Source organism: Aulonocara stuartgranti (genome assembly GCF_965226115.1).
Source record: "Aulonocara stuartgranti genome assembly, chromosome: 19".
NCBI lineage: Eukaryota > Metazoa > Chordata > Actinopteri > Cichliformes > Cichlidae > Aulonocara > Aulonocara stuartgranti.
The window spans coordinates 27658210-27682639 of NC_138955.1; the positions used below are offsets into that span (position 1 = coordinate 27658210).

Sequence of the window (24430 nt, forward strand, 5' to 3'; positions counted from 1 at the left end):
GTAGATGATAAATCTGCTTCAGCCTCATGTTGGTTGAAGTGCGGTTGTAATACTGAAACACTTAAACGTGCAAACGAAATGGGAAAAAAAAAAATATCAAAGATTCATATTCTTCCACAGACCACAAGACTCATTCTTTACTTCATACTTTGCAAACATTTTAATGATTATTTTTTTTGGAGCATACACATTTGAAAATATCTGTTTACCTCAAATTGCAACTTGAGTTAAATAAATGTTTATAATATACAAAGAAAATACAGGGATAGCAGAGCTTTCTTTTTTTTATTTTAATCTTTCTCTTTAGATGTGCCTTGCACACAGCCAGTGTTTTTGTCTCTATAGCTTCATTGTAAAACAAACACCAAAGGCTCTCTGACCTTTGACCTTTACAACTGGTCAGTAACAACCAGAGAACTGTCGCGCACACACAAAAACAAAAAGCAATAAATGGGGGGAGGTGGGGATCCATGAACATTTCAGGGAGGAGGAAGTGAAAACAGAAGCTACGAGTCAAACCAGGCACCAAACTGAGAGCAGACAGGAGGAGGAGATCAGCGCACGCACACACACACACACACACACACACGTAAGCCTGCAGCATCAAAGCTGGGAACAGACCAGCAGCAGCAGCTCAGGATGGTGAGGAAGAGGATGCTGCTGCTGATGATGAAGGAGGCGGTCAGAGAGGTGTGAAAGATGTGACAGCGTTTCTTTCATTTTGTTTCTGCAACATAAATCCTCCTCCTCCTGTAGCAGGAGGTCCGGCCGTCAGTCAGTCAGCTGGTTTGGATTGGCTGGCTGATCCGTCAGTCACAAGGCGAGACGGACAGATGACTTGAGAAGCATGCTCAGTGTGGCAGCGGTGGTCAGTTGAGGTGGAAGCCTTTCTCCATGGTAGCGGCTAACAGGCGCTCCCTCATGATGTCCTCAGATGAGTACTCGGGCAGCTTCAGGTAGTGAACACAAGTGTTGACAGATGGGTAGCTGGAGTCTGTGGCATCCACCTACGGAGGCAACAGTCAGTCAGCTTACTGACTAAAACTACACACATTAACAAACTCAGTCATTCAGAGAGCCAGTTTACCTTCCTGACGATGGTGAGTCGGGGGTGAAGGTTGGCAAGACCACCAGGTGGCAGGGTGGAGCAGCCAGTGGTAAACTGCAGGAAGGCTTTACGCTCATCAGATGACATTCCACATAAGACTCGCACAAACCGCAAGAAGCCAGGGCTGAAGGAAGAGGAGAGGTTAAATACACGATGCCGTGGCTCAGTGTCTCCATTAGCATTCTCAATCACCCAGGAAAGTAAATCTCCAAAAGTTGATTCTGTTCATCTGGACATAGCGTTACCATGACGCTCCGTCCAGATGAACAGAATCAACTTTTGGTGTTTCCATTAGTGTTGATGTAACATGTCATACCTGTCTCTGGTGTAACCAAGCTTTGGTTCTGTGTAGTTGATGATGTCGTCAGCAGTCCAGGAAGGGGACTGGTTGCCACAGAGGATCATCTGCACCTCCTTATGGCTAAAAGAGCTTAGTTTCTCCATTGGAAACACTCGATTAAAACCCTCTGAGGAGGAGAGGAAACATTTATGATATTAGATACCCAAGTATTCACTCGATTTTAGAAATAATCACAAATTTACTAAACTGCCAGGGAAAGGGAACCAAAAAAGTTTCTTGTCGCAATGGAATCAATTCTATTGTGACAATGAGTCGAGAGAACATAAGGGTCTAAAATGAGAGTCAATCTTTAGGGAAAAAAAAAAAAGTAAGGAGCTCAGGTTAGAAACAGGTGTGAGAATAGACTGGCAGCTGTGTATTTTTCAAAATTTCATGTTGTTGCCAATAGCATCTCCTCCTGTCGGCCTCGGTAAAGCTCAAACTTTACCAAGACCAAGTCCAATTAGGTCAAGGGCGTTCCCAGCATTAAAACAACTGCCTGTGAACACAGAGCACTACTTTCTTGCTTTATGTTGTCCACCTCTTTCCTCGTTTAAACAGGAAACCATTTTATTTTGTGTTTTTTGGTTTTTTTTCTGAAAAACTAGCAAAGAGGGCAAAACAGATTTCTCCACAGACAGGACACTGTAGAGAAGTAATGTGCCAGTTTTGCACATTTACCTCTGAAGGCCTCCATCTGTTTCTGGATGCCAGTGTGCATACAGAAGTCAAACATCAACTCCACGTACTCTTCTGCATTCTCCATGGACACCATCTATACACATAGTAAACACTCAGTGAACTCTTGTAAAATGTGCAAATTTACGTGAAGATATTTCCATCCACATAAGAAGCTTGCTCTGAGGCATTTTTACCTCATCGTCTCCATTTGGTTTGAGATCCACTGCAGAGAAACCATGAACCTTGGAGGATGGACAGAACTGAAAGTTTAACCTGCAGAGAAAAGTTCAAGTGGCTGTCAAACATCTGGTCCGTGTCATATGGGAAAACAAGTCAAAAATCGTAAACTTTCTGCTTTTGCTGTGCAAACTCTTTCACTGCAAATACTGAGCTCAAGTATTCGACAGTCCTGACAGCATGTGTGCTTGTCAGCTGGAACTAGAACACAAGTTATTTACTGAGCTGCTCCTCTGCTCAGATGTTTTTGACCACAACAAAGATTGCCTAGTTAAATCTCGGTACCCAAATACTTCATAAGACTTTATTCTAACCCATGTGGTCTCACATGAAACAAGATTTTTCACATCTCAGTTTCTGGTGAAAACATTATTGTAAGAAAATAGTGCTGTTAAGTGAATGTCATTTTGTTTCAGTCCAGTTGTTTATTTTAAGCAAACAAATGCTAAACCTTTCCTGGTACCACTCATCTTCATCTTTTCCCAAATAACTATGTACCACTTTCTTTGCCATTTCATTTGTCTTTTTTGATTTTTAAATGAATTGCTAATGCTATTATTAGCTCTTGGTAAAGGGTAGCTCCAGTTTGACTTCAGCGTGCTGTGTATGCTGTGATTAGAGCAAGGAGAACCCCCTGAGGCTGATGAACAAAGCCAACACACAACAAAACTGCAGTTTCTTTAGGTACCACTTGAGGCTGGCCCCAAAAGGAAGTGAATCCCTTAGACTTGCAATGTTAAAATGAAACATTTAGAGCATTAAAAACTATATCTACAGTCTGGTATCCCCAAAAGGACTATAGGCGTAACAGTAAAAAGCAGCTATTATCACGGTCCTCTTGGTCTTGGTCTTTACTAACCTCTAGCCCTTCTAAGCAAACACTAAAGATGCAGATCGCGTTACCACAAGAGTAACACCTTCAGCACCTTTGTATGCGTCTTTTCTTACCCGAGGTCCTCGACACTGAGGGGAGGTCCAGAGCCCAGCGGGTTCTTCAGCATCAGGTCCTGCAGCCTAGTGTTCTTCTCATCCTCAGACAAACTCTTACTGGCCAGAATCTGCCTCCTCTTCACTGCCAGATCCTTCACTTCCTTCAGGAAACTCGCCCTGGAGGAGGCAGGAAGAGGAGCGAGAGGAAAAGGGCATCATGAGTCTGCTGTAGTGTAGTTATTCTATTGTTGACCTGCTTTCTCTCTGACTTTATCATTTCCTACTCATTTAGTGCGTCTCTCTCCCCATTTGTGTTTCTGCTGCAGACCAGAACAGATCCTAGAATTTCACAAGTTTAAAATACATATTCTTTTTATGCTCTGCTTCCTTAACTTTGCATGTTAATTCTGTCTGAATGAGGTTTCAGTCATGCTTCACTTTAACAAAATTGAACCAAATGTTGTTAAACCACATCAGCTTGTGCAGATGATAACACAAGCCTTTTAGTGTTGGCAGACACTTTCCAAGTTTCTGTTGTTAGTGCTTTAAAATTAAGGCTGCTCAGATTTCAAGAAGTTTCAAAATGACCAAAACTCACATCTTATATTTCATGGTTTTCTTAGAACTTAACTTCAGCAGTACTACATGTCACGGGATGTGTTCAGGTTCAGCAGTGAGCTAGAGGGTGACCTGCTTGGGTAAAACATGAGCTTTCAGGCTGACTGTGAGAACGCTAAACATTAAAAACTGTCTCGAGACCTGTGTGGGTTGATAAGCTGGAAGTCGTCCCAGGTCAGGATACCGTGGTACCAAGCTGGAGGTTTTGGTTTTGGTGGGTCCATGATGAACTCAGATTTGGAATCCTCATCAAAGCTGCCCACTGAGTAAGTCTCCTGGCTTTCCTCAGTCGATGCTTCAGACTGTACCTCAGACAGTAGCAGGAAGGGCTGCAGGTGGGGCCGCTCAGGGTCGTTACCCTGCGGTGAGCTTCGAGACTGGTATAGCAGCTTGCTCATGTTAGACTTGATGTCCCCCATGCAGAGCAGCTTAAAGAAGGGCTGTGATATTGGTAGGTCGACCAGCCGGTTGTCCTGAATGCACTTGGCCAAGAAGATGCCCAGGAAGTAGAAGAGTTTGGTGATTCGCTCCAGTTCCTCGCTATCCTGAGGGAACGGAGCTGGAAATAGACCACAGGAACGCTGCACATAGTAACCGGGAGGCTTCAGTCCACCACCCAGGTCCACCTGAGACAAACATAAGAGGGACATCTGTTAATTCTCATCTGTTACTTTAAAATGAGCTAAGGCACTGAAGATTCCTGCTGTGGCAAAGAGGAATCAAGGCTCTTTTGGGGGGTTTTCTCCTTAATTTTAAAACTTACTTTTTGTGGTACTTCTTACTAGAGATGGACCGATCCGATATTACGTATCGGTCCGATACTGACCTAAATTACTGGATCGGATATCAGAGAGAAATAAAAAAAATGTAATCTGATCCATTAAATATCAAAAAAGCACCTCACAAAACTTGCGACATGGCATAACTCGGCTCATAACCGTAGCACCTTGGAGCAGTATGCATCACGTGATAGAGCGGCTGTGGCGTGGGAGACCTGTCGGCGGTCTGGTTGAGTATTTGGAGCCTCGCTACCAAACCGGCATTTCATCTCCGAGGAAGTGATCCCAGAGAGAAGTAAAGCAAGTGTGTAAGTTCATCTCTGAATGTTTGTAAAGCATTCCAGTGTTAAGCTTAACAACCGATATGTGGAGCGACTGCCTCTTCTCTCCCCCTCCCTCTCCTGCTGCTACTTCAAACGTGAAACTGATTAATGATCAGCTAATCGGCTTTTCTGTCACGAGTCTGTTTCTCTTGTTTGTTTATCGCCCACTTCGCGCCACAAAGAGGAAACCAGCAGCTGAACAACAGCAGCACGTTTAAGCTTGATAAGCTGTTGTTAGAATTTATTCAATATTACTTTCTACACCAGGATCCTTTTCTACGTTTAAAATGTCGAGCTCTTAATAAATAATTATCTGAATCTGACACCCAAAGTTTTAATCTGATGTAAAAAGTATAGAAGTCCATTACTGTATATATTAACTATTAAGTCTAATATACCCTAGTAAGCTGTAGTACTTTTTCCTTTGGGAAGGTACCATCTGTGCAGTCTGCAGTTCTGTTGAAGAAAGATGTTGAATCTATTTAATTATTCTTGAAAAATAATTGATTTCTGTGCATTTTTTTCACACTGTATCAAATTAACGTTGATTACGTCAATTAGGCATCATGAGGTGGAGGGTGGTTCCCTATTTTTTTTTTTTTTTTTTTTTTGCTGAGAGTTTGCAACCCTATTAGTTAGGTTGCTTACTCTTTAAAATACCAGAATAGGGAGGATGGAGCAGGTTTAAGTTTATTAGATTGATCAGTATTGCTGAACTATGAAATATTTTGGGTGCAGTGTATTTTTTGCATACAGGTATAACAGAATAGCTTTAGTGTTGCTGCATTTTGTATAAGCTCAAACTGAAGTTAAAAAAAACAACAACAAGATATTATAAAAACAGTTTTATTGATTAGAAACTAGAGATGGCACGATACCACTTTTTTATGTCCGATACCGATACCGATATCATAAATTTGGATATCTGCCGATACCGATATGAATCCGATATAGTGTTTTTTAATCAACAAAACTGTTTTTTAAATATCTTGCTGCATTTTGTATAAGTTCATACTCAAGTTTAAAACAACAACTACACTAAAGCTATTCTGTTATACCTGTATGCAAAAAAAAAAAATTTCATAGTTCAGCAATACTGATCAATCTAATAAACTTAAACCTACACCATCCTCCCTATTCTGGTATTTTAAAGAGTACTTAGCGTAAATATTAAGCAACCTAACTAATAGGGTTCCAACTCCCAGCAACAACAAAAATAAATAAATAAAAAATAGGGAACCACCCCTCACGCTCCACCTCATGATGCTTAATCAACGTAATCAACCTTAATTTGATGCAGTGTGGAAAAAAAAAAGCACAGAAATCAATTATTTTTCAAGAAATATTAAATAGATTCAACATCTTTCTTCAACAAAATTGCAGACTGCACAGATGGTACCTTCCCAAAGGAAAAAGTACTATAGCTTACTAGGGTATATATATTAGACTTAATAGTCACTATATACAGTAATTGACTTCTATTCATTTTACATCAAATTAAAACTTTGGGTGTCAGATAATTATTTATTAAAAGCTAGACATTTTAAATGAGAATAAGAAAGAAAAGTATGTCTTTGTGCCCCCTTTTCCCTGTTAATGCCCTATCGGCCCCCCTGGCTAAACTTTGCTAGATCCGCCCCTGCACAGTTACCAGCCGTCAGCTACGTAGAAAAAGATCCTCGAGTAGAAAGTAATATTAAATAAATTCTAACAACAGCTGATCAAGCTTAAACGTGCTGCTGTTGTTCAGCCGCTGGTTTCCTCTTTCTGGTGCAAAGTGGGCCAAAAACAAACCAGAGAGACGGACTCGCGACAGAAAAGCCGATCAGCTGATCATTAAGCAGTTTCATGATTGAAGTAGCAGCCAGAAGAGGCAGTCGCTCCATATATCGTTTGGTAAGCTTAACGCAGGAATGCTTTACAAACATTCAGAGATGGACTTACACACTTGCTTTACTTCTCTCGGGGATAACTTTGTCGGAGATGAAATGCCGGGTTGCTAGCGAAGCTCCAAATGCTATCCAGACCAGGACAGGTCCCGCATGCCACAGCCGCTCTATCACGTGATGCATACTGCTCCGACGTGCTAACGTTCTCAGGCGAGTTACGGCGTGTTGCAAGTTTTGTGAGGTGCTTTCGTGATATTTAATGGATCGGATTACATTTTTTATTTTTCTCCGATATCCGATCCAGTAATTTAGGTCAGTATTGGACCAATACCGATACGTAATATCGGATCGGTCCATCTCTATTAGAAACACGCTATATCGGATTCATATCGGTATCGGCCGATATCCAAATTTATGATATCGGTATTGGACATAAAAAAGTGGTATCGTGCCATCTCTACTTCTTACATAAAAAAAGCATCATCACTGTCACTGTTTGATAAATTTATCCCTATTTTTAAACTTACATTATTTTCCCTTGCTTAATGACCACTGGCTTTTAATGCCACCTTCAAATTTGATCACAGCTACTAAGACAGACTAGCACTGACATTACAACATTTAAATATATAACACTAATGCTACTGCTACTACTACTAATAATAATAATAACAACAGCAACAATAACAACCCTTTTCTATTATTATTTTGCCATACTAACCTCATTGTTTGATCCTCATTTTAATGTCTCCTAATATGACAGAATGGGATTCTTCACAAACTTTACTTTTAAACCTGTCACTTTGTGAACGTGGTAATACTGACCTGTCGTGACTCATCGTCAGGGAAGTCATCATCACACAGCCAGATTCCCAGTGACGTTTTCTGAAACTCTGCAGCCACCAGAGCATAAAACTCCAGAGTTGGACCGAGACCCGTTCCCTCCTCACCCTGAAACTCCACCTGGAAACACACACAGACACACTTAGCCTGGCATGCCACGGACCGATAATTGTAATGCATGTTGCAAATCTAGCAGTAGACACAGAAGGTTTTCTTTTGTGATTTGTTAAAAAACAAACCACCTCTCACCTCTAGCACAGACTTTTGGTCAGCATGGATGTGCATGACGGACTCAGCCCATTCCATCATAGTCTCTCCTCTGGGAACTTTCACTCGTTCATGTTTCAGTCGACCCACCCTGAAGTCACCAGGATCGTCCCGCCGCACTGTGGTGGACGGCCGAGAACGCTCCATGGTTGCCTCTCGACGGTTCTGGAGCCACACAATTGCCCTGCAGACAGAGTGGGGTCAGAGGCCAGAGTGTTGGAAGTACACCAACAGGACGTGGTCTTCAAGGTTAAACTTTAAAAAGGCCAAATTCAAATGTCGATAACGGGACTTTCTACCGTCTTTGAAGACCAAAATGCTAAATCTGTCAGTCATAAAATGATGTTTTCAAAGAGTCACATTTAAATCGATAACAAAAGAAATTGTTGTCGATTTTATTTTATTATTTTACTTTACAATTTTTATGTTATAAGCACAAAGGAGCACATTTTTAAGTTGTGTTGTGAGGGTCTCTCCCTTGTAATATCAAGTGTCTTGAGGGAACTACTGCTATGGACTGGAGCTATATAAATAAAACTGAGCTGAGATGCCTCAAGTTATGTGTGGTATGTTTGTTTACTCCTGTATCACACTCACCTGGAGGCTCCAAAAGCAGTGCAGGTAAAATAGAGCTGTCGGGTCTCAAAAGGGATGAGGAAAGGACACTTGGAGGTGAGTTGTTCACACCAGTCGGGCAGCGCTCCACTTGCAAGGGCTAGAGGCTCCTGGGAAACCAAAACATTCAATTAAAACCTGACATCGTTAACTAATGAACTATAGCACTCACTGGAGCTTGTATTGCATTTAGGGTTTTTTCCACCATAATTGTCTGAGGTTTCAGCAGGTTACACATTTTAATCACTATACTGAAACCTGGTGTTGCACGTTGTGCACTACAACACATTATGTTAACAGAAAAGGGAGTTGTGATTTTTGACAATATTGAAAGGCCAACTTTTTAGAGACTTTCAAGAAGTCTTTTTTAAGGAAGTCTTGAAATTTTCAGATTGATGAAATGACAAAAATGGAACAAACTGACCTCAATCTGTTGCAGGATCTTTGTAGTGATTTTTTTGCTGGTGAAATCTTCAGGAGATGCATTGAACTGAAGCTCATCTATATCTGCAAACACAATTTCAAGATTTTGAAATGAGAGCCCCATTCCCCCCTCAAACCTCCAAGTTAAGTCCCCATTTTTAACAAATACAACCATGCAAACATTTCAACATAAGCAACTATTTTAACCTTTTCCTTGAAGCTAGTTTATCATACCATGGTATTGCCCCTTTCTAAAGATATTTTATAAAGGGGAGACGGCAGACTGCAAACCTACACATACTCCCGTCCAGTACCCTGGAAACCTGAAAGTACATAACTTGAATACCACTGGTTGACTAGCCGACCAGAATAGGGAAGGGAGCAACAGTAGAGTTTACCATGAAGAAAAAAACCACACATCTTGAAACTTAAAAAAAAAAAATACATAAAATAATGTGGGTGGAAAAATACATTATGGAAAGTACAGAGAGTGGTTGCACACACTTTTCATGTTTTTAAACAATTGGTTTTCATTTCAAGTAGGGACTAATAAGTGTATACTTCTGCCTACTCCTTTTCAAACAAAAGAATGGAATGATATTTTGTAACGATTGTGAACTAAGTAAGTAAGTAAAATTTATTTATATAGCACATTTCACAGATAAAATAAAAAATAAAAAAAAAAATCACAAAGTGCTTTACAATAAGATCAGACATACAAGTTAAAATTAATTAAAAGCCCGTTTGTATAAAAATGTCTTCAGCTGCTTTTTAAAGGAGTCAGTAGAGTCTAGACAGCGTAAAGACAACGGCAGAGAGTTCCACAGCCTAGGTGCCAGTGCCTGAAAAGCTCGATCCCTACGTGTTTTAAACCTAGTACGTGGGATCACCAGTAGCCTCTGACTTGAAGACCTAAGTGCTCGGGATGAAGCATGAGGTTTCAACAGGTCAGAGATATACTGGGGAGCTTCACCGTGCAGAGCTCTAAAAGTTACAACTAAAATTTTAAAATGAACCCTAAAATTTACAGGCAACCAATGAAGACAAGCCAAAACTGGAGTAATGTGTGACCTCTTGTTTGTACCAGTTAAAAGTCTTGCCGCTGCATTCTGTACAGACTGAAGGCGATCCAGAGCTGATTTGTTGAGACACGTAAAAAGACCGTTACAAAAATCCAAACGAGAAGAGATAAAAGCATGAATAATCATCTCAAGTTCTGCCTTTGACACCAGTAGCTTGAGTTTAGAAATGTTTCTTAGATGATAAAAACAGTTCCGGACAAGTTGTTTAGAGTGTTTCTCAAGAGACATTGAACTGTCAAATATAACACGTAAGTTTCTGAGACTCGACTGAAATGAAGGGTCTAAAAAACTGATATGCTGCCTAATTTCTGAGAGCATGTGATCAGGTGCAATAATCAAAGTTTCTGTTTTATCTGCATTTAACTGAAGGAAATTGTCATTTAACCATTGTTTGATTTCTGACAGACAATTATTTAAACAAGACAATTTAAACTACTCAGAAGCTTTGAAAGAACAGTACAACTGAATGTCATCAGCATAGAGATGATAAGAAATATTACTGTAACGTCTGATAATGTGGCCTAGAGGGAGTATATACAGCAAAAAGAGAATAGGACCTAAAACAGATCCTTGAGGTACCCCAGAAGGCAGAACTGATGTTTCCGACAGCACATGATTTATACAGACAGTAAAGGATCTCTGAGATAGATACGACATAAACCATTTTAAAACAACACCAGTAATCCCAAACAAGTCCTTCAGCCTATTTATCATGATGCTGTGATCAACAGTATCAAAAGCAGAGCTGAGATCCAACATAACCAGAACAGAGAAGTATTAATTATTTCCAGAATACAGGGGCCAATAGAATCAAACACACTAATGAAAAATGATGGAGGAAGTACATCAAGGTGGCTTGAAGTCAGTTTCATTCGACCAAGCAGAGCACTGATGTCCTGTAAGGTAACAGGAGTAAAAGAGGACCAGGTATCAGAGGTAAGCAACGTGTCAGTGTGATACTGAGAGGATGATGGAGAAATATTAGACCTGACAGCAGCAACCTTATTAACAAAATAGTTTAAAAAGTCATTACAATCAGATTTAGTATAGACTGGTACATGAGGAATATCAGGAGAGACAATACTCTGGGATTTTTCTTTTTTGAAGCTATTAGATTAGCAAAATATTCCGTTCTGGCATTTTTTATCATGTCGTTAAGTGAGAAAATTGATTCCTTGAGATGTACCCTATGGACCTCAAGCTTGGAAGCCTTCCATAAACGTTCTAATTTGCGACAATATCTCCTAAAATTTCGAATACTTTCATTTATCCAAGGACAGAAATTTGAAGAAGAATGGACAACATTTAGTTTCAGAGGTGCCACCGTATCTAAAATAGATTTACATTGATTGTTAAAAGACAAAATAAGTGAATCCATATCATTTTGAGCCATGCGAGGGACAAACATGGCAGAAAACCTTCTAGCAGCATCCTGGTTTATAATCCGCCTTTGGATCATCAATTTAGGAGGTGAAGGATCCACGTAAAATGACAAATTAAAGAATATACAACTATGGTCACTCACATGGACATCTTCCACACATACATCATGTATATTTAAACCCAGGGAGAAAACAAGATCAAGAGTGTGGCCCTTCGTATGTGTGGGGCCAGAAACATGCTGCTTAAAGTTAAAAGACTCAGTGATAGTGATGAGCTCAGCAGCAGTGTTACAGGAAGCGTCATCAATATGAAGGTTTAAGTCTCCCAATATTACAACCTTCTCCAGTTTAATGATCGATGTCAGAAGGTCGTTAAATTCAGTTAGAAAGACCCCAGCAGGTCCAGGAGGTCGATAGATTAAAATACAGTAAAAGGTTTTCAGAGAACCGACCTTCATCATCTGTGACTCAAATGAAGAAAAGAAGTCCGAGGTCACCAGTTTGCATATGAGTTTGTCCTGGTAAACAGCAGCAAGTCCTCCACCACGTCCTAAAAGACGCGGAGTTCCAATGACAGAACAGCCAGACGGGCAGATTTCATTCAAGTGGACGTAATCCTTATTTTGCTGCCAAGTCTCAGTCAGACACATAAAATCTAGAGACTCTTTAATAAAAAGATCATTTAGAATAAATGATTTGTTCGTTATAGAGCGAACGTTAAGCAGGGCGAACCGAATTGATGACAGTTTATCTGCGGAATCTACAGCTGACTGCAGCGGTACTTGAATTAAACACCTGTGCAAACCTGTGGACCTGCCGGGCAGGGCGGCGACTCCAGAGTTGGGAAAAACCTTGATCGATGAGCAGACGTAGCTGTCACCAGCAAAACGGAAAATGGATGACGGACACAGAGTGAGCAAACTGCTTTCGAGCCATGGGGCTCGGGTCCCAGGCGGCGGCGTAACATCCCCAACAAAGGACAGGAGAGGAACTGGTCGCAGGCACCGAGAGTCACCCCACAGCCAAGCAGCTAGCCTCCGGTACCTTCTCCGTTTCACCTGGACGCCGGCCCTCGTTCCCCTTTTTCGTCTCTTGAGGGTGTAAATGCCGCGGGTTGTGCACAGTAGCACGCAGTCAGGTGCGGAACACTCCAGAGGAGGAGGAAAGGTTTTTCTGTAGCTGTCCCAGCTGTCACAGTAGATCTCCATTGAGTCTTTGATGTTTAACAGTGTATCCCGATCATAAATTAAAGCAGCAGGAGAAACGTCAGAATACAAAAGAGCAAAAAGTGTCTCTTGACACACCAGGCGTGTTTGAAATAAAAATGAACTGAACTCTTTGTATGTTAAGCAACTCTTCTCCATGGCTGGTTGATCGACCAACAAGAGCACGAGTAAGAGTGGCCCACACAGCACCATATGCTTTATATCCTTTATATCCTCGATCTGGCAACAGACATGATGTTTGTAGCTCTCTACAGCCAGTGCATTGCCAATGGAGAATCATGCACAGTAGCCTCTGCTGACCACTGTTAATTAGCAGGAGGATTTATAGCTGATATTGACAAACATTGGCTCTGTTGACGTATTTATTGGCAATCAGCATTTTCTGATGTTTACGCACTGTGCTAAAGAAAAGGTCAAAGAGCTAAAAGACAGTTACACTTTTTTTTTTAAATGAAGATTTTTGTTTTTCTTTGGGATAAAGTTGTCACATACTGTCACATATTCTCATTGTGTCATGCACTCTACAGTCATTTAAATAACATTTTTCTAATTCTACTCACCACTTAAAACACTTGTCATATTTTAACCATACATTGATACAATACCTGATAGTGGATATCACACTAAGTTTGCACTTAGGGGCTGACAGATTATAGTGGCTGATGTCAGATCACGCTGTGTTGTATTACTTGCTTTCTGCCATGCATGTGGAACAGACATAGTACAATACCCATAGTACGAGGATTTTACACCGTCACGTTTCCGTATTCCGTAGAAGCGTATTCACACCTGATGACCTGTGATAAGATATGTACAGCCTTGTCTGCACCCATACACCTCTGTCATCACAGTATTCCATCAGTTCTTACGTTCGTCACTTCTCTAAGAAGTCCTCTGCCAAGTCAGGCTAGATCACTGCTGCTAGTTAGCTCTTTTGTCTGTTGAATTAAAGCTAAGCTTAATTGTCCACGTTGTTCTTAGACAATCCTTAGGCAAAATTCTCATTTGCCTAAGGATTGTCCAACGCACCGTTCTCATTTACCCAATTTCATTCCAAATGCAGGTACTACATATAATCATTAATGTGGTTAAAGTGGAAATGTTGAATAAACTGTTTTGTTTTCATGTATTTTATAGTCCCAAAAGTCCCCAAAAATGCTACAGATTTAAGGAAAATGCGCGTGTACATTAGACCCAGTAGCATAAAAGCAGTGTGTTCCAGTGTGCAACTGAGTGTTTTCGTACCCTCCTGCAACGTGCGCGTGTTAGCAGCCGAGTCTCCTCCGATGATGTAGAGGATCCGCAGTAGCTGCAGGACATCCTCCACTCCACAGGCATTCTGGCTGCATCCTGCCTTCGCCTGCGCAACCTCCCTGGCACCGCCCAGAATCTCACTGCTCTGATTGGCTGAAACTGAACTGGGGCTCAGGCCACCAGAACGGCCCCCGACCCCAATGCTGTGTTCACAAAACTCCTGTGAAGAGGAACAGATCCGAGGTCAATGAAGAGACATCAGACATCCGTCAGACATAAAGAGAAAACTTGGACAGACTCACCATCTTTCCACTCTCCTTCTCTTTATCAGAGTCTTTCAGCTCTCTGTACATTATCCTGCATTAAAAACAGAAGTCAACAATTGTCCAAGACCTGTCAAATGCAGTAAAGTTTGCATCAGATGTCTCCTCTCTTACGTGTATGTGGGCTCCCAGATGCGCCTCAGTTTATCCGTCTTGACAGCTCCGTTGCAGGAGAGCTGCAGCAGCCGCTGGACATAGAAGAAGATGGTGGACCTGTAGTTGGTAAGAGGAAGCTCCACCTCCCGGGTTGTACCCAGCCCAGCCACCTGAACACACAGACAGGACAGATACAACAACTCTTTTCCAAAAATATACACGCAATAAAGGAAAAGGATAAATGATATAAAACTGAATATGTTCCTAAAATTATTTTGGTACCAATTAACTTTCATTTTAAATGCAACATGAGGGTATTTTTTGTTTGTTTGTTTGTTTGTTAAATCAACTACCATGGCAATTTTTGCACAGCACTGCAAAAATCTGAGGATACAAACGTGCTTAAACATTGTGACCATCCTGTGATCGCACAGACAGACTGATAGACTGGGCAAAAGAAAGAGTATTCTGTGGATGAATCACCAATGACAGCTGGGAAAGGAACTGACTGTATCCTACAAAATATACTCAAAGTCTTCTGCTGATTAAACTGAAATAATTATTTTAAGGGAAAAAAAAACATTTCATTTGAGCACCAAGTAATTTATCTTACCTTAAGGGTGAGAGCGAGGTGAGGAGAGGGAGCACACTCCACCTCCTCCTGAACCTCGGATCGAGGAGTCCCTGGACCAAGGGAGACAGAGAAACCCCTTTTTAAAAACATGGATGGAACATTACACTGCAGACCTTTCATAAAAGAGTTTATTTTTCTTTGAAAGAATGATGATTTCCGATCTAACTAAGATCTCAAATAAACAACTGAACTCTGAAAAAGATTTCTACACCAGTAGTCAAAATTTCTGTGCAAGTTCTATAGCCTCAAGGATTCTTTCAGTCCTCATTTCCTGACTTGTATTTTTGGTTAAATATCTTCTATTTATACTACTCCATTAATATCCATAAATACTCTCTCTACCCGTTTCAGCCTTTAACATCAACAAGGTGTTAAACAGAATATGCTACATTGAGAAAACAAATCAGTTGGGTCCATCATAACATAGAACTTTTATTCAACAAAATGAAAAATGAACTTAAAACTAATTTCCTGTACTGCAATTATTAGTTCAGTGGTTGGTCAGATAAACAACAGGAGGCACCTGCCATTTAACTGATCACCAGTCCGTGTCATTAAAACGCCACAGAAGAATAGGATATGTGACATTAGAAGTAATATTTTTCTAATATTAATTACTGTTTAAATAAAATCATATTAGCATTGCTGCAGGACTATCACCGATCAGTTATGTTGCCGTGATGTCAAAGCTTTGACAACTAACAAAATAACAAATAAATGCCAACAACAGCATTTACAGAAACTAGCTGAAAGTCCTGTCATGAGCAAACACTTCCTCCTTTGCATTTTTTTTTACCTGGAGGAGGGATCTCCAGGTCTGTGGTCTGCTGGACATTGGTTCTTCCTGGTCGGGGGTCAAAGGCAGGAACCAGAGCAGAGAATTGCCTCTTTAGGACAAAGTCGTCATCCCATGTCCTCCTGCGTCCTCCTTTGGTCTCATACTCCTCCTCTTCCTGCAGAACAGCAGTGACATAGTCACCCCTCTGAAGGGCTTTTGTACAAAACATCCACAGCTACAGCGAGAGATCATCTTTGAATCATCGGGGGGAAAAAACCCAAATCTTTAAAATAAGCCCAGATCTATTTACGTACCAGGACCTCCTCATACTCTTGATCCTCCTGATTGTCATCTTCGTTCTCGTCATCATCGTCATCAGGCTCTGGGAGGTCCTCCTCATCGTCCAGCTCAGCCAATAGTGTGTTGGCACGGCAGCTGTCCAGAAAGTCTAAAGGGAGAGAAAATGAGCGGATGGACATGAAGTCGGTTAAACAACTGAGAATAAGGGAAAGAGGGGAAGATGGCGCTTGGCACACATGTTGATAAATTCTAGAAACATGAGCTTAGGTTTGGTTAATTCTGGTCCGGTTTATCCAAATCCAACCAGTTACTATACATATTATACAAAGACATGCAAAGACAGTCTTAAATGATCAATGTTTATGTGTTTTAATGATCTCTGCACGTTTTCTATTATAAAGATGTAACTGGTGTTATGACTTGTTCTAAAGAGCATGTACACACACAAGCAGGGAGGTAGTAACGTAGCGGTCCCCAACCTTTTTTGCGCCACGGACCGGTTTATGCCCGACAATATTTTCAGGGACCGGCCTTTAAGGTGTCGCGGATAAATACAACAAAATAAAACTAGTACCGGTACCGAAAAAAAGAAGATTTATTCATAACACACGTGAAAAGACCCAGGAAAACTGAGTTAACGATAAAAACGATAACAAACTAATGCTGAAAACCGAAAAAAAAACCCCTGAAAACCATACATTTCACACCTGAGCCTCAACTCTTGCGGCCCGGTACCAAACGACTCACGGACCGGTACCAGTCCGAGGCCCGGGGGTTGGGGACCGCTGTAGTAACGTGATCGTGAACCTGGGAACAAGTGTTAGTGTCACCGTTTGCCTTTAATAACTTTGCTTAAATATATGATTATGTTTAAAAGCAAAACTACTTGGTTTAAAGATTTGCGTCAAGATATGCATTGTAAGGGCTCACAGGACGAGAGCGAAACAACCTGTCTCCAAGATGCCAGTTGTTAAGATTTTCAAGGGGATTTTCACCATCAAGCTGAAAATGATTTCTATGTTTTTCTTTTCTGTTATATTTACAAATAAAATTAAGGCTAAGCTCTATGCTCCTATCTGCTAACTTTTACACAGTTCAGGTAACCAGTGTGCTGACTTATATGAGAGACAATAGGCAGCACAAGTTAGCTGAAGCAGGCTCAGTGAGTGAGTGAGAGTGTGGTCACCAACCATAGAGAGAGAACTCGGCCTCCTGGCCCGTGTCGCTCTCGCTGGATGTAGACGTCAGGCTGGTTGTAAGGGTGTTGCTTAGTAACTGGCCCACCGACAAACCCGTGGTGGCTGTGGCTACATTATTGCTGCTGGTTACTATGGAGGTGGACATGGTAACGGTGGAGGTGGTGCCAGTGGTGGTGAGGTTAGGAAAGCTCTGAGCACCCATGAGAGGAGAAGCTGCAAACAAACACACACACAAAAACAAACAAATGGTGGTTAGTTTGTCAGAAACCAAAGAAACAAAGCAGCAGGTGAAGCTCGTTATGCTCCAGTCATCTAACTGGAAACAGCTGATTGGCTGGAGGCAGCTCATGCGGTTTACCCAGTGATCCAGAGGAACGATCCTCCACATGTGGTCTGAGTAACTTTGGACTTAAAAATACTACGAGATAATATTTGAAGCTGAGAACAAGCATCTTCACACAGCCATTCAAACAGCAAACTCAGCTTACTGAATCGTGCCCTCTGAGTAAATAGTGCATCCGTTCCTAATTTTAAAAGCAATTCTAAACACACATCCTGTGGTCTCCGCCTCACTGACCCAGTTTGGGAACTTTATTTGTTACTAAGTGTCATTATTAGTTTGTGTAAAACTCTAATCCACTCCATTATTCATCTAGTACAGGGGTCAGCAAACCTGGGCACACGTGCCACAGCTGGCACGCCAAGGGTTAACTGATGGCACAACCATAGGGTGTTTTTTTGTTTTTATGGGCTGATGTTTTGTTTTTTTGGGGGTTTTTTTTCTTTTTTTGGGGGGGGGGGGGGGGGGGGGGGGGTGTAACGGTATAAACAGTGAAAGGTGCTGGATTGGCCAGATGCTGGCCGATGTGTAAGAATAACTCAACTCAATAACATATGTATCTCTGTATTAACAAACATGCCATATTGACCCAGTTTATTTATTTTTTTAATTTATTTTTTTAAGGTTTCTCTCATGCACTACGGTGGGTTACCCAGTGCCGGTCCAGCAATGGACAATGGATTAAGTAAATGCTACAGTTGCATGTTTTACTATAAATTTGCTGATTTGTGATAATGACATACTAACACATTAACACATATGCCACACTCATGGAAAGTGCACTTAACTAGAAGGAAAAAATAAAAAAAATGTTTTTATAAAAGAAAAAAAAAAAAAGGGAGAGAGAGAAAAGGATTTTTAAACTCCTGGTCTAGTGTAAGGGGCTTGGAAATAAAACCGTCTGGAGAAGAAGTTTCTCAGATGAGAGGTGAAACGTCTTCAAGCAACTTAAAGAAGTCCAGACGTAGTCTAAGGAGCTTGGAAAGAATAGCGTCTGGACTTCTTTAAGTTGCTTGAAGACGTTTCACCTCTCATCTGAGAAACTTCTTCTCCAGACACTTTTCTTTCCAAGCTCCTTAGACTACGATGACCTGGATGACTGAGAACCTTCACAGGCAATTCCTGGTCTACTTTGTGCAACGTTTTAGTGGAAGAAGTACTGCCACTGATTATTCTCAAAGCAGTAGGCTGTGGTTGGGCTGACTGTGTGGTGGTTTCTATTATCGTCGACTCTAGGTAACACACCAACTGTGGACCTGAATTTTAAAACAATGAAATGATTAACATTTTAAACATGAGAATGAAATATGGAAAATTATTTTACCAAGATTACTAAAAATTGAAGAAGGTCCAGACAAAAAAAAAAAAAATGTTTTGAAGTATTACCCATGAGTTTGTTTTTTGCATTTTATACCGATCAGTGCATTTCAGAATCGGTGCCTGTGACGACTCATATATTGCTTTTGTGGCAAATATTTAATAAGTTATATGCACCATGTATCACCATTCAGCTGAACAATGTTGCCATACGCCCCAGCTCCAACTCAAAAGATAATTAGATTGTAATACTCAAGTTATTTACTTGCTGGCAGTACCCGTGATGTTCCGTGATAGTGGACTGAGGTGTAATACCAGTCTTTTAATGGTATGTTGTAAGAATATTGTAGTATTAGTGCAGTAATCCTGCTGTACTCACTGGCAGTACTCATGACGTTTCTGCCCAGCGTGTTGGTGTTGTTGTCGCTGCTGCTGCGGCTCAGGTTCATGTTATTTGTGGCATTGGTGCGCGACATGTTGGGTGCGCGGCGGACGAAGGACTCCATCAAGCTGGCCTCGCGAGATGACAAATTAGGGACGCTGGCACTGGAGCTCATGGGAGCGCCGGCAGCCAAGAGGGAGCTGACCGATAGCCGGGCATTAGCCACCGAGCACATAGGCCTCTGGGAAGGCGTGTCCTTGCTAGATGACTCCGACACCGAGCTGACATCAGGGGAGCTCACGCTCACTAGCCCCATGGAGATCGCTGTTGCCGGGTCAGTGGTGGCCATTGCTGTGGATGAGTCTTTGTTTCTGGTTTCATCTGCTGTGGTGGATGCATCACCAGTAAGTGTGCCTGAGCTGGATGCTGAACCAGATCCGCCCTCTGCTGCAGAGGACAGAACGACAATTGGCTCTTGCTGATGTCCATCAGAGCCAACCCCGCCTCCCATTATTCCTCCTATCCCGGTTCCTTGGTCAAGCACTAGCCCATCAGTTCTTCTCTCCAGTCGCAGACCTCCTGCACCTGGAAAACCAGCGGAGGAACTTAGGCTGATGTCAGAGGAGGAGGCGACACTGCAGACAGAGCTGCTGCTCCCCTTTCTGCTGGAGGAGCTGGCACCCCCAAGCGATGAGGCCCCGCCCTTATCAGGACAGTTATTTTTAACCAGACTGCTCCATGACTGCTGAAGCGAGGATGACGATGTGGAGGAGGAAGATGATGAGGTGGTGGTGGTGGTACCGCCGCCGCTCGCCGCCTGCGTCACAGAGGGTCCCACCGTGGTGGAGGCGGGGCCTGAAACAGTGGATGAGACAGGTTTGGGTGACGGCGCTGTGGCAGGCGACTCAGGGTCGTACCCTGGAGCAAGCTTGAGGTCAAACTTCCCTTCAGCGCCCATACGGTAAGAGTTAGAGCCGCCAGCATCCCAGGTTACATCAATCCAGCCTGGATGGACAGAGAGATGGGAGGGAGACGGACGGATAGATGTCAGAGACCCGAGAGAGAGACAGAGAAAGAGAGACAGTAAGAGAAGTAGACAGCAGAGAAGCAGCTTACAGTCAGAGCAGCTCCACACTGGGCCAGATCAAATACTTTACATGAAATATTGCTTTAGAGTCACAATGAAACAAAGCACTAACTAGCCTGAGAGAAAATATAGAATAGTATAGTGAGAGAAAATTACTATACTTGAGTGTTTTGTTTTGGGGGGTTTGTGGGTGTGGGTGTTAAAACATCTTTTGCCTGATAAAAAGAGTTGTTAACTGACTACCACATTCCCATCTTAGATCCAACAATGTGTCCAAATAACCAATTTTTAAAGAGGAAGGGATATTATTTTAACTAACCAATAACTATAGATAAACAGATTTTCATTAATATATCATTCTTTTTAAATCAACACTGACAAGTACATGTGCCATCATATGGTTTTCAGTTTTGTTTGTTTTGTTTTTTTGTTGTTGTTGCAGTTTTAGGAGTTGAGAGCCAAGCATCTGCTGAGCTACACTCCACAACAGTTAAATTTCCTCCAAGCTCTGTCAGTTTGCTTCCTTGGTCCTGTGGGGTCATCATTTACATGTCACAACTAGGAATAATGGGCAGGAAACTGAATCAAACCACGTACTGGCTCTTTAGAGCACTAGCTCTAGCATTGGCTCTGGGTTTGGTCAAGAGTTTTTTAAAGACAGATTGAACAGTTTTAACTACATTCCTCAAAAATAAATAAATAAAACTTAAAAAAAGAAATAATTAACATTAACTAAATAATAAATAATAAGTGAATATTTGCTGTACTGTTTTTTACTTTATGCTGATAAATATACTAAATATTTAAGTGATGTTTCTTCAGTAGAGTTCACGCAATATAAACCTATTGAACCCATTTGTTCCTTCCTTTGTGTATTGTACAAACAAAATGTACAGAACATAAAATAACATTGCAAAAATATCATGTAATTCCCGATAAGGGTGCCATTTCATTTGATTTTAAAGAACAGCACACTCATTGATGTTGTCTGTTTAAATTTCTAATGTGGGGTTCTGGGTGCAGGTGGAGCAACAAGAGAGAAGAATATGGACATGATCATAGAAAATGACAAAGCAAAAGTAGAAAATACTTCTGGCAAATGCAAAGCATCAAAGATGAAAGGAATTAAACTCAAATAATGACAGTCATCTTGGCTTGTAATGATTTTTTTTTTTTAGAAAAAGAAATGGGGAAAAAATGGAGCTGCTGGTGGTGTATCCATTCGTTCAGCTCACTGAGATTGCATCAGATCTGGGTAAAAAATAAAGGTGAGAAGCACAAATGGGATAGGAAGAGAAAGGAAGAGGAGGAAAAGAACAGCAGAAGAAGAGAAGGAGGAGGAGGAGGAGGAGAGGATGTTTGCCCTTATCTGACTCTCCAGGTTAAATTGTAGAATTGCAATTTCTGGTTTTGAAGCCAAAAGGGAAGACTCCAGAAATCCTGAAACAAAATTATCTCTAAAATTTTTATGTCATTTTTCACTAATTTCACACCTTACAGAAAGAAAAGGGCCCATTTCTTTCAGTATGACTAGACATTCCACAATCTATCCACTCCAACACTAACCATTCCTCCCCATCTGGCCCTTTCAAAAACCACTCAGCTGGATATAATGTTGTTGCTTAAAGTTACAAAAAAACATTACAAACTAATTAAGTTATAACTCACTTGCCAGCTTCATCATGTCAGTTTTTGTTAGGGAAACTGACTAATGATGTGTACATGCGCAAGTTTCACCTACTTTAGCCAATTAGATAAGTTACCACAATCAGGGAGCTGTCCAATTATCCTAGATTCAACAATTCACACTCAACCCTTCATTCTAACAGCCTATCACAGACAGATTTAAACTGAAAGGTATTTATCTACAGAACACTTCCTAAATGCAGATTCCACTTGGCTGTTTACCTTTTACTGTAACCACAGTCCCCTGTGGAGATCAATTAAACCAGTGACATGTGCCTTGTGAACATGAAGCTAAATACAAGAAGAAAAAAAAGACACCGCTGACACATCATCCTTCTGACATCTCAAGGTGAAGAAGGGAGCAGGGAGAAAAGTGTAAACACAGTTGTTCAGTAACCTGCTGTGTTAAAACATATTTTACACAGTACAAAGACCTGGGTGGGGAGGCTGAAGCCAGGGTTTAGATTTTAGTTCCTGAAGACAGAAACAACAGGGCTGAGGCCTGTACTACAAAGCAGGATTTCATCTTACCCAGGTATCTTCAGGGTTAATCCTGGGTTTTCTGCACCACAAAGGTGGAGATCAACATGTATAAAGTCACTATCCACTGATCAATCAAGTCCTCAGATAATAGCAGCTTCTACTATCAACGTGTGCTGCTAGAAGAAGGGTCTAAGGTTTTGTGCCACATTTTCACTGATGCCTTTACAGCATGTCGTAAGTATGTTTAAGTGTTTTACCCATTTCGAAAATGTGTAAAATCTTGTTGTACTTTATTCTAATTCTAAGTCATCTTACACTGGTGGAGTTGCAGCCATAGAGCACAGAACACAAATCAAGAATACCTGTCTAATCACTAACCCCGTAAAGCCTGATGCCTGAAATAATTGCCAGAATATCCTAATTATTTGAAACTGGAGTGTTTATTGAACATTCTGATTTTTTTTTAAGTGTTATTAGTTAAGTGCATATTTGAGTTTTAATATGTATCATTTTGCTACATCTGGCATTTTTTGTGCAATTTATAGCTCACGGTAGCACTGCGTGTCTTAACTGTATTCATCAGGTGTCACTCGACACATGAAACCTCCCTTTTAGACTGGTCAGACATTATCGCCACCCCTTTCATGCGAACGCACAGGAGAAATAACAGGTTGAGCCCGCTTCATAGTACAGGCCCTGGACTCCTGCAAAACATTTTGGAAAATGCACTACAGCAGTTAAACCAGCCGGGATCCACCAGCTGTTGGGTAAACGGTGCATTGTTGTTGTTTTTTTCTTTTCTGTTCATCACTTTCTCTTTCATCTGGTATTGTGTGTTTGCTTACCATTGTGAGCCTCTCCAGTAATGGTGCCCTCTCCAGGTGGGTTTCCATCCTGGTCGCGCCACTTCCAGTCGATGCCCCGAACAACCCGTGCCCCTGGTACGATGTACTTCATCACCTGAGAACGAAACAGGCGGCGCTGGCGGCGAAGGTTTGCTTCTGCCTCCTTCACAGCTTTACCTGCAGGACAAAGAGGCAGCCAAATTAAAATCTCACATTTAACCAATTTGACAGTTACTTAGACAAAAAGCCAAAACAGCAAAAGAAAACAAATCAAACCCTGATAGAGGAGGAGCAGTAATGCAAGGCTTTAAGATAAGGTTCATAAAATGTTAAGCTACTGACATAATTTTCAAAAATGACACCAACAACTAAAATCCTCTGGTTGTCAATCACTAGAAGCAAACTGCAACTGAAGCAAAGTTCTCACCCAACTGGTCCTCACAGACTGCAGTGACATTGCCGTACAGCTCAAGTCCAGATAGTGACAGATAGTGTGTCTGGCCGCTGGCGTTCTTTCCCATCTGTTTAATTCTGATGTGCCTCCAGCCCTGCTTCTCTTCTTTAGATGGGTCCAGAGGCCACGTGGCTGTCGACCTGTGAAAACAGTTAGATAAAATTTCAACCATCTATGGACTTTGGTTATTCAGCAGTTTAAATGAATTTAGAGAAAAGTCTTACCCGGGTTCATTTAGGCTGCTGTCATCTACGTGGGTGTAAAGAGTCGTCCAGTTCTGACCATCTTTGGACACCTGAAAGACCCAGTTCCTCAACGCAGAGCGGCCATAACCCCTGCAGGAGGATTAATATTTTAAAAATTAGACATGCTAATTTCATATCTGCCATTTGTCAGGATCTGTGTATGTTAGTTATAGGATGCATAATGTCTTAAAGTCTACTTGTTTCTTCCCCCCTGCAGTTTCAGTGTTTTATTGCATGGAATGGATTAGATTTATCATCCAATAT

At 41.4% G+C, this 24430-nt stretch overlaps 1 protein-coding gene across 3 annotated transcripts in view; it reads right to left on the minus strand.

Annotated features, from left to right (window-relative positions):
- Positions 1–133: 133 nt before the first annotated feature.
- The window catches only part of hectd1 (HECT domain containing 1), a 46773-nt gene continuing 22476 nt past the window's right edge, over positions 134–24430 (minus strand). Inside the window, exons 23-44 of one of the 3 annotated variants that reach the window (XM_082515706.1) lie at positions 24146–24256; positions 23895–24061; positions 23468–23644; positions 19364–20221; positions 17319–17540; positions 16143–16276; positions 15847–16003; positions 15030–15100; positions 14435–14586; positions 14300–14354; positions 13989–14217; positions 9055–9137; positions 8613–8740; positions 7998–8199; positions 7731–7868; positions 4056–4540; positions 3315–3473; positions 2324–2402; positions 2130–2223; positions 1425–1575; positions 1088–1232; positions 134–1007 (exon numbers count right to left, since the gene is read on the minus strand). In XM_082515706.1, coding sequence (XP_082371832.1) covers positions 870–1007; positions 1088–1232; positions 1425–1575; positions 2130–2223; positions 2324–2402; positions 3315–3473; positions 4056–4540; positions 7731–7868; positions 7998–8199; positions 8613–8740; positions 9055–9137; positions 13989–14217; positions 14300–14354; positions 14435–14586; positions 15030–15100; positions 15847–16003; positions 16143–16276; positions 17319–17540; positions 19364–20221; positions 23468–23644; positions 23895–24061; positions 24146–24256 — 4135 coding nt within the window. In that variant the 3' untranslated portion in view covers positions 134–869. Of the gene's footprint in view, positions 1008–1087; positions 1233–1424; positions 1576–2129; positions 2224–2323; positions 2403–3314; positions 3474–4055; positions 4541–7730; positions 7869–7997; positions 8200–8612; positions 8741–9054; positions 9138–13988; positions 14218–14299; positions 14355–14434; positions 14587–15029; positions 15101–15846; positions 16004–16142; positions 16277–17318; positions 17541–19363; positions 20372–23467; positions 23645–23894; positions 24062–24145; positions 24257–24430 lie in introns of all 3 variants that reach the window. The other 2 variants (XM_082515705.1, XM_082515707.1) reach the window with 2 other exon arrangements.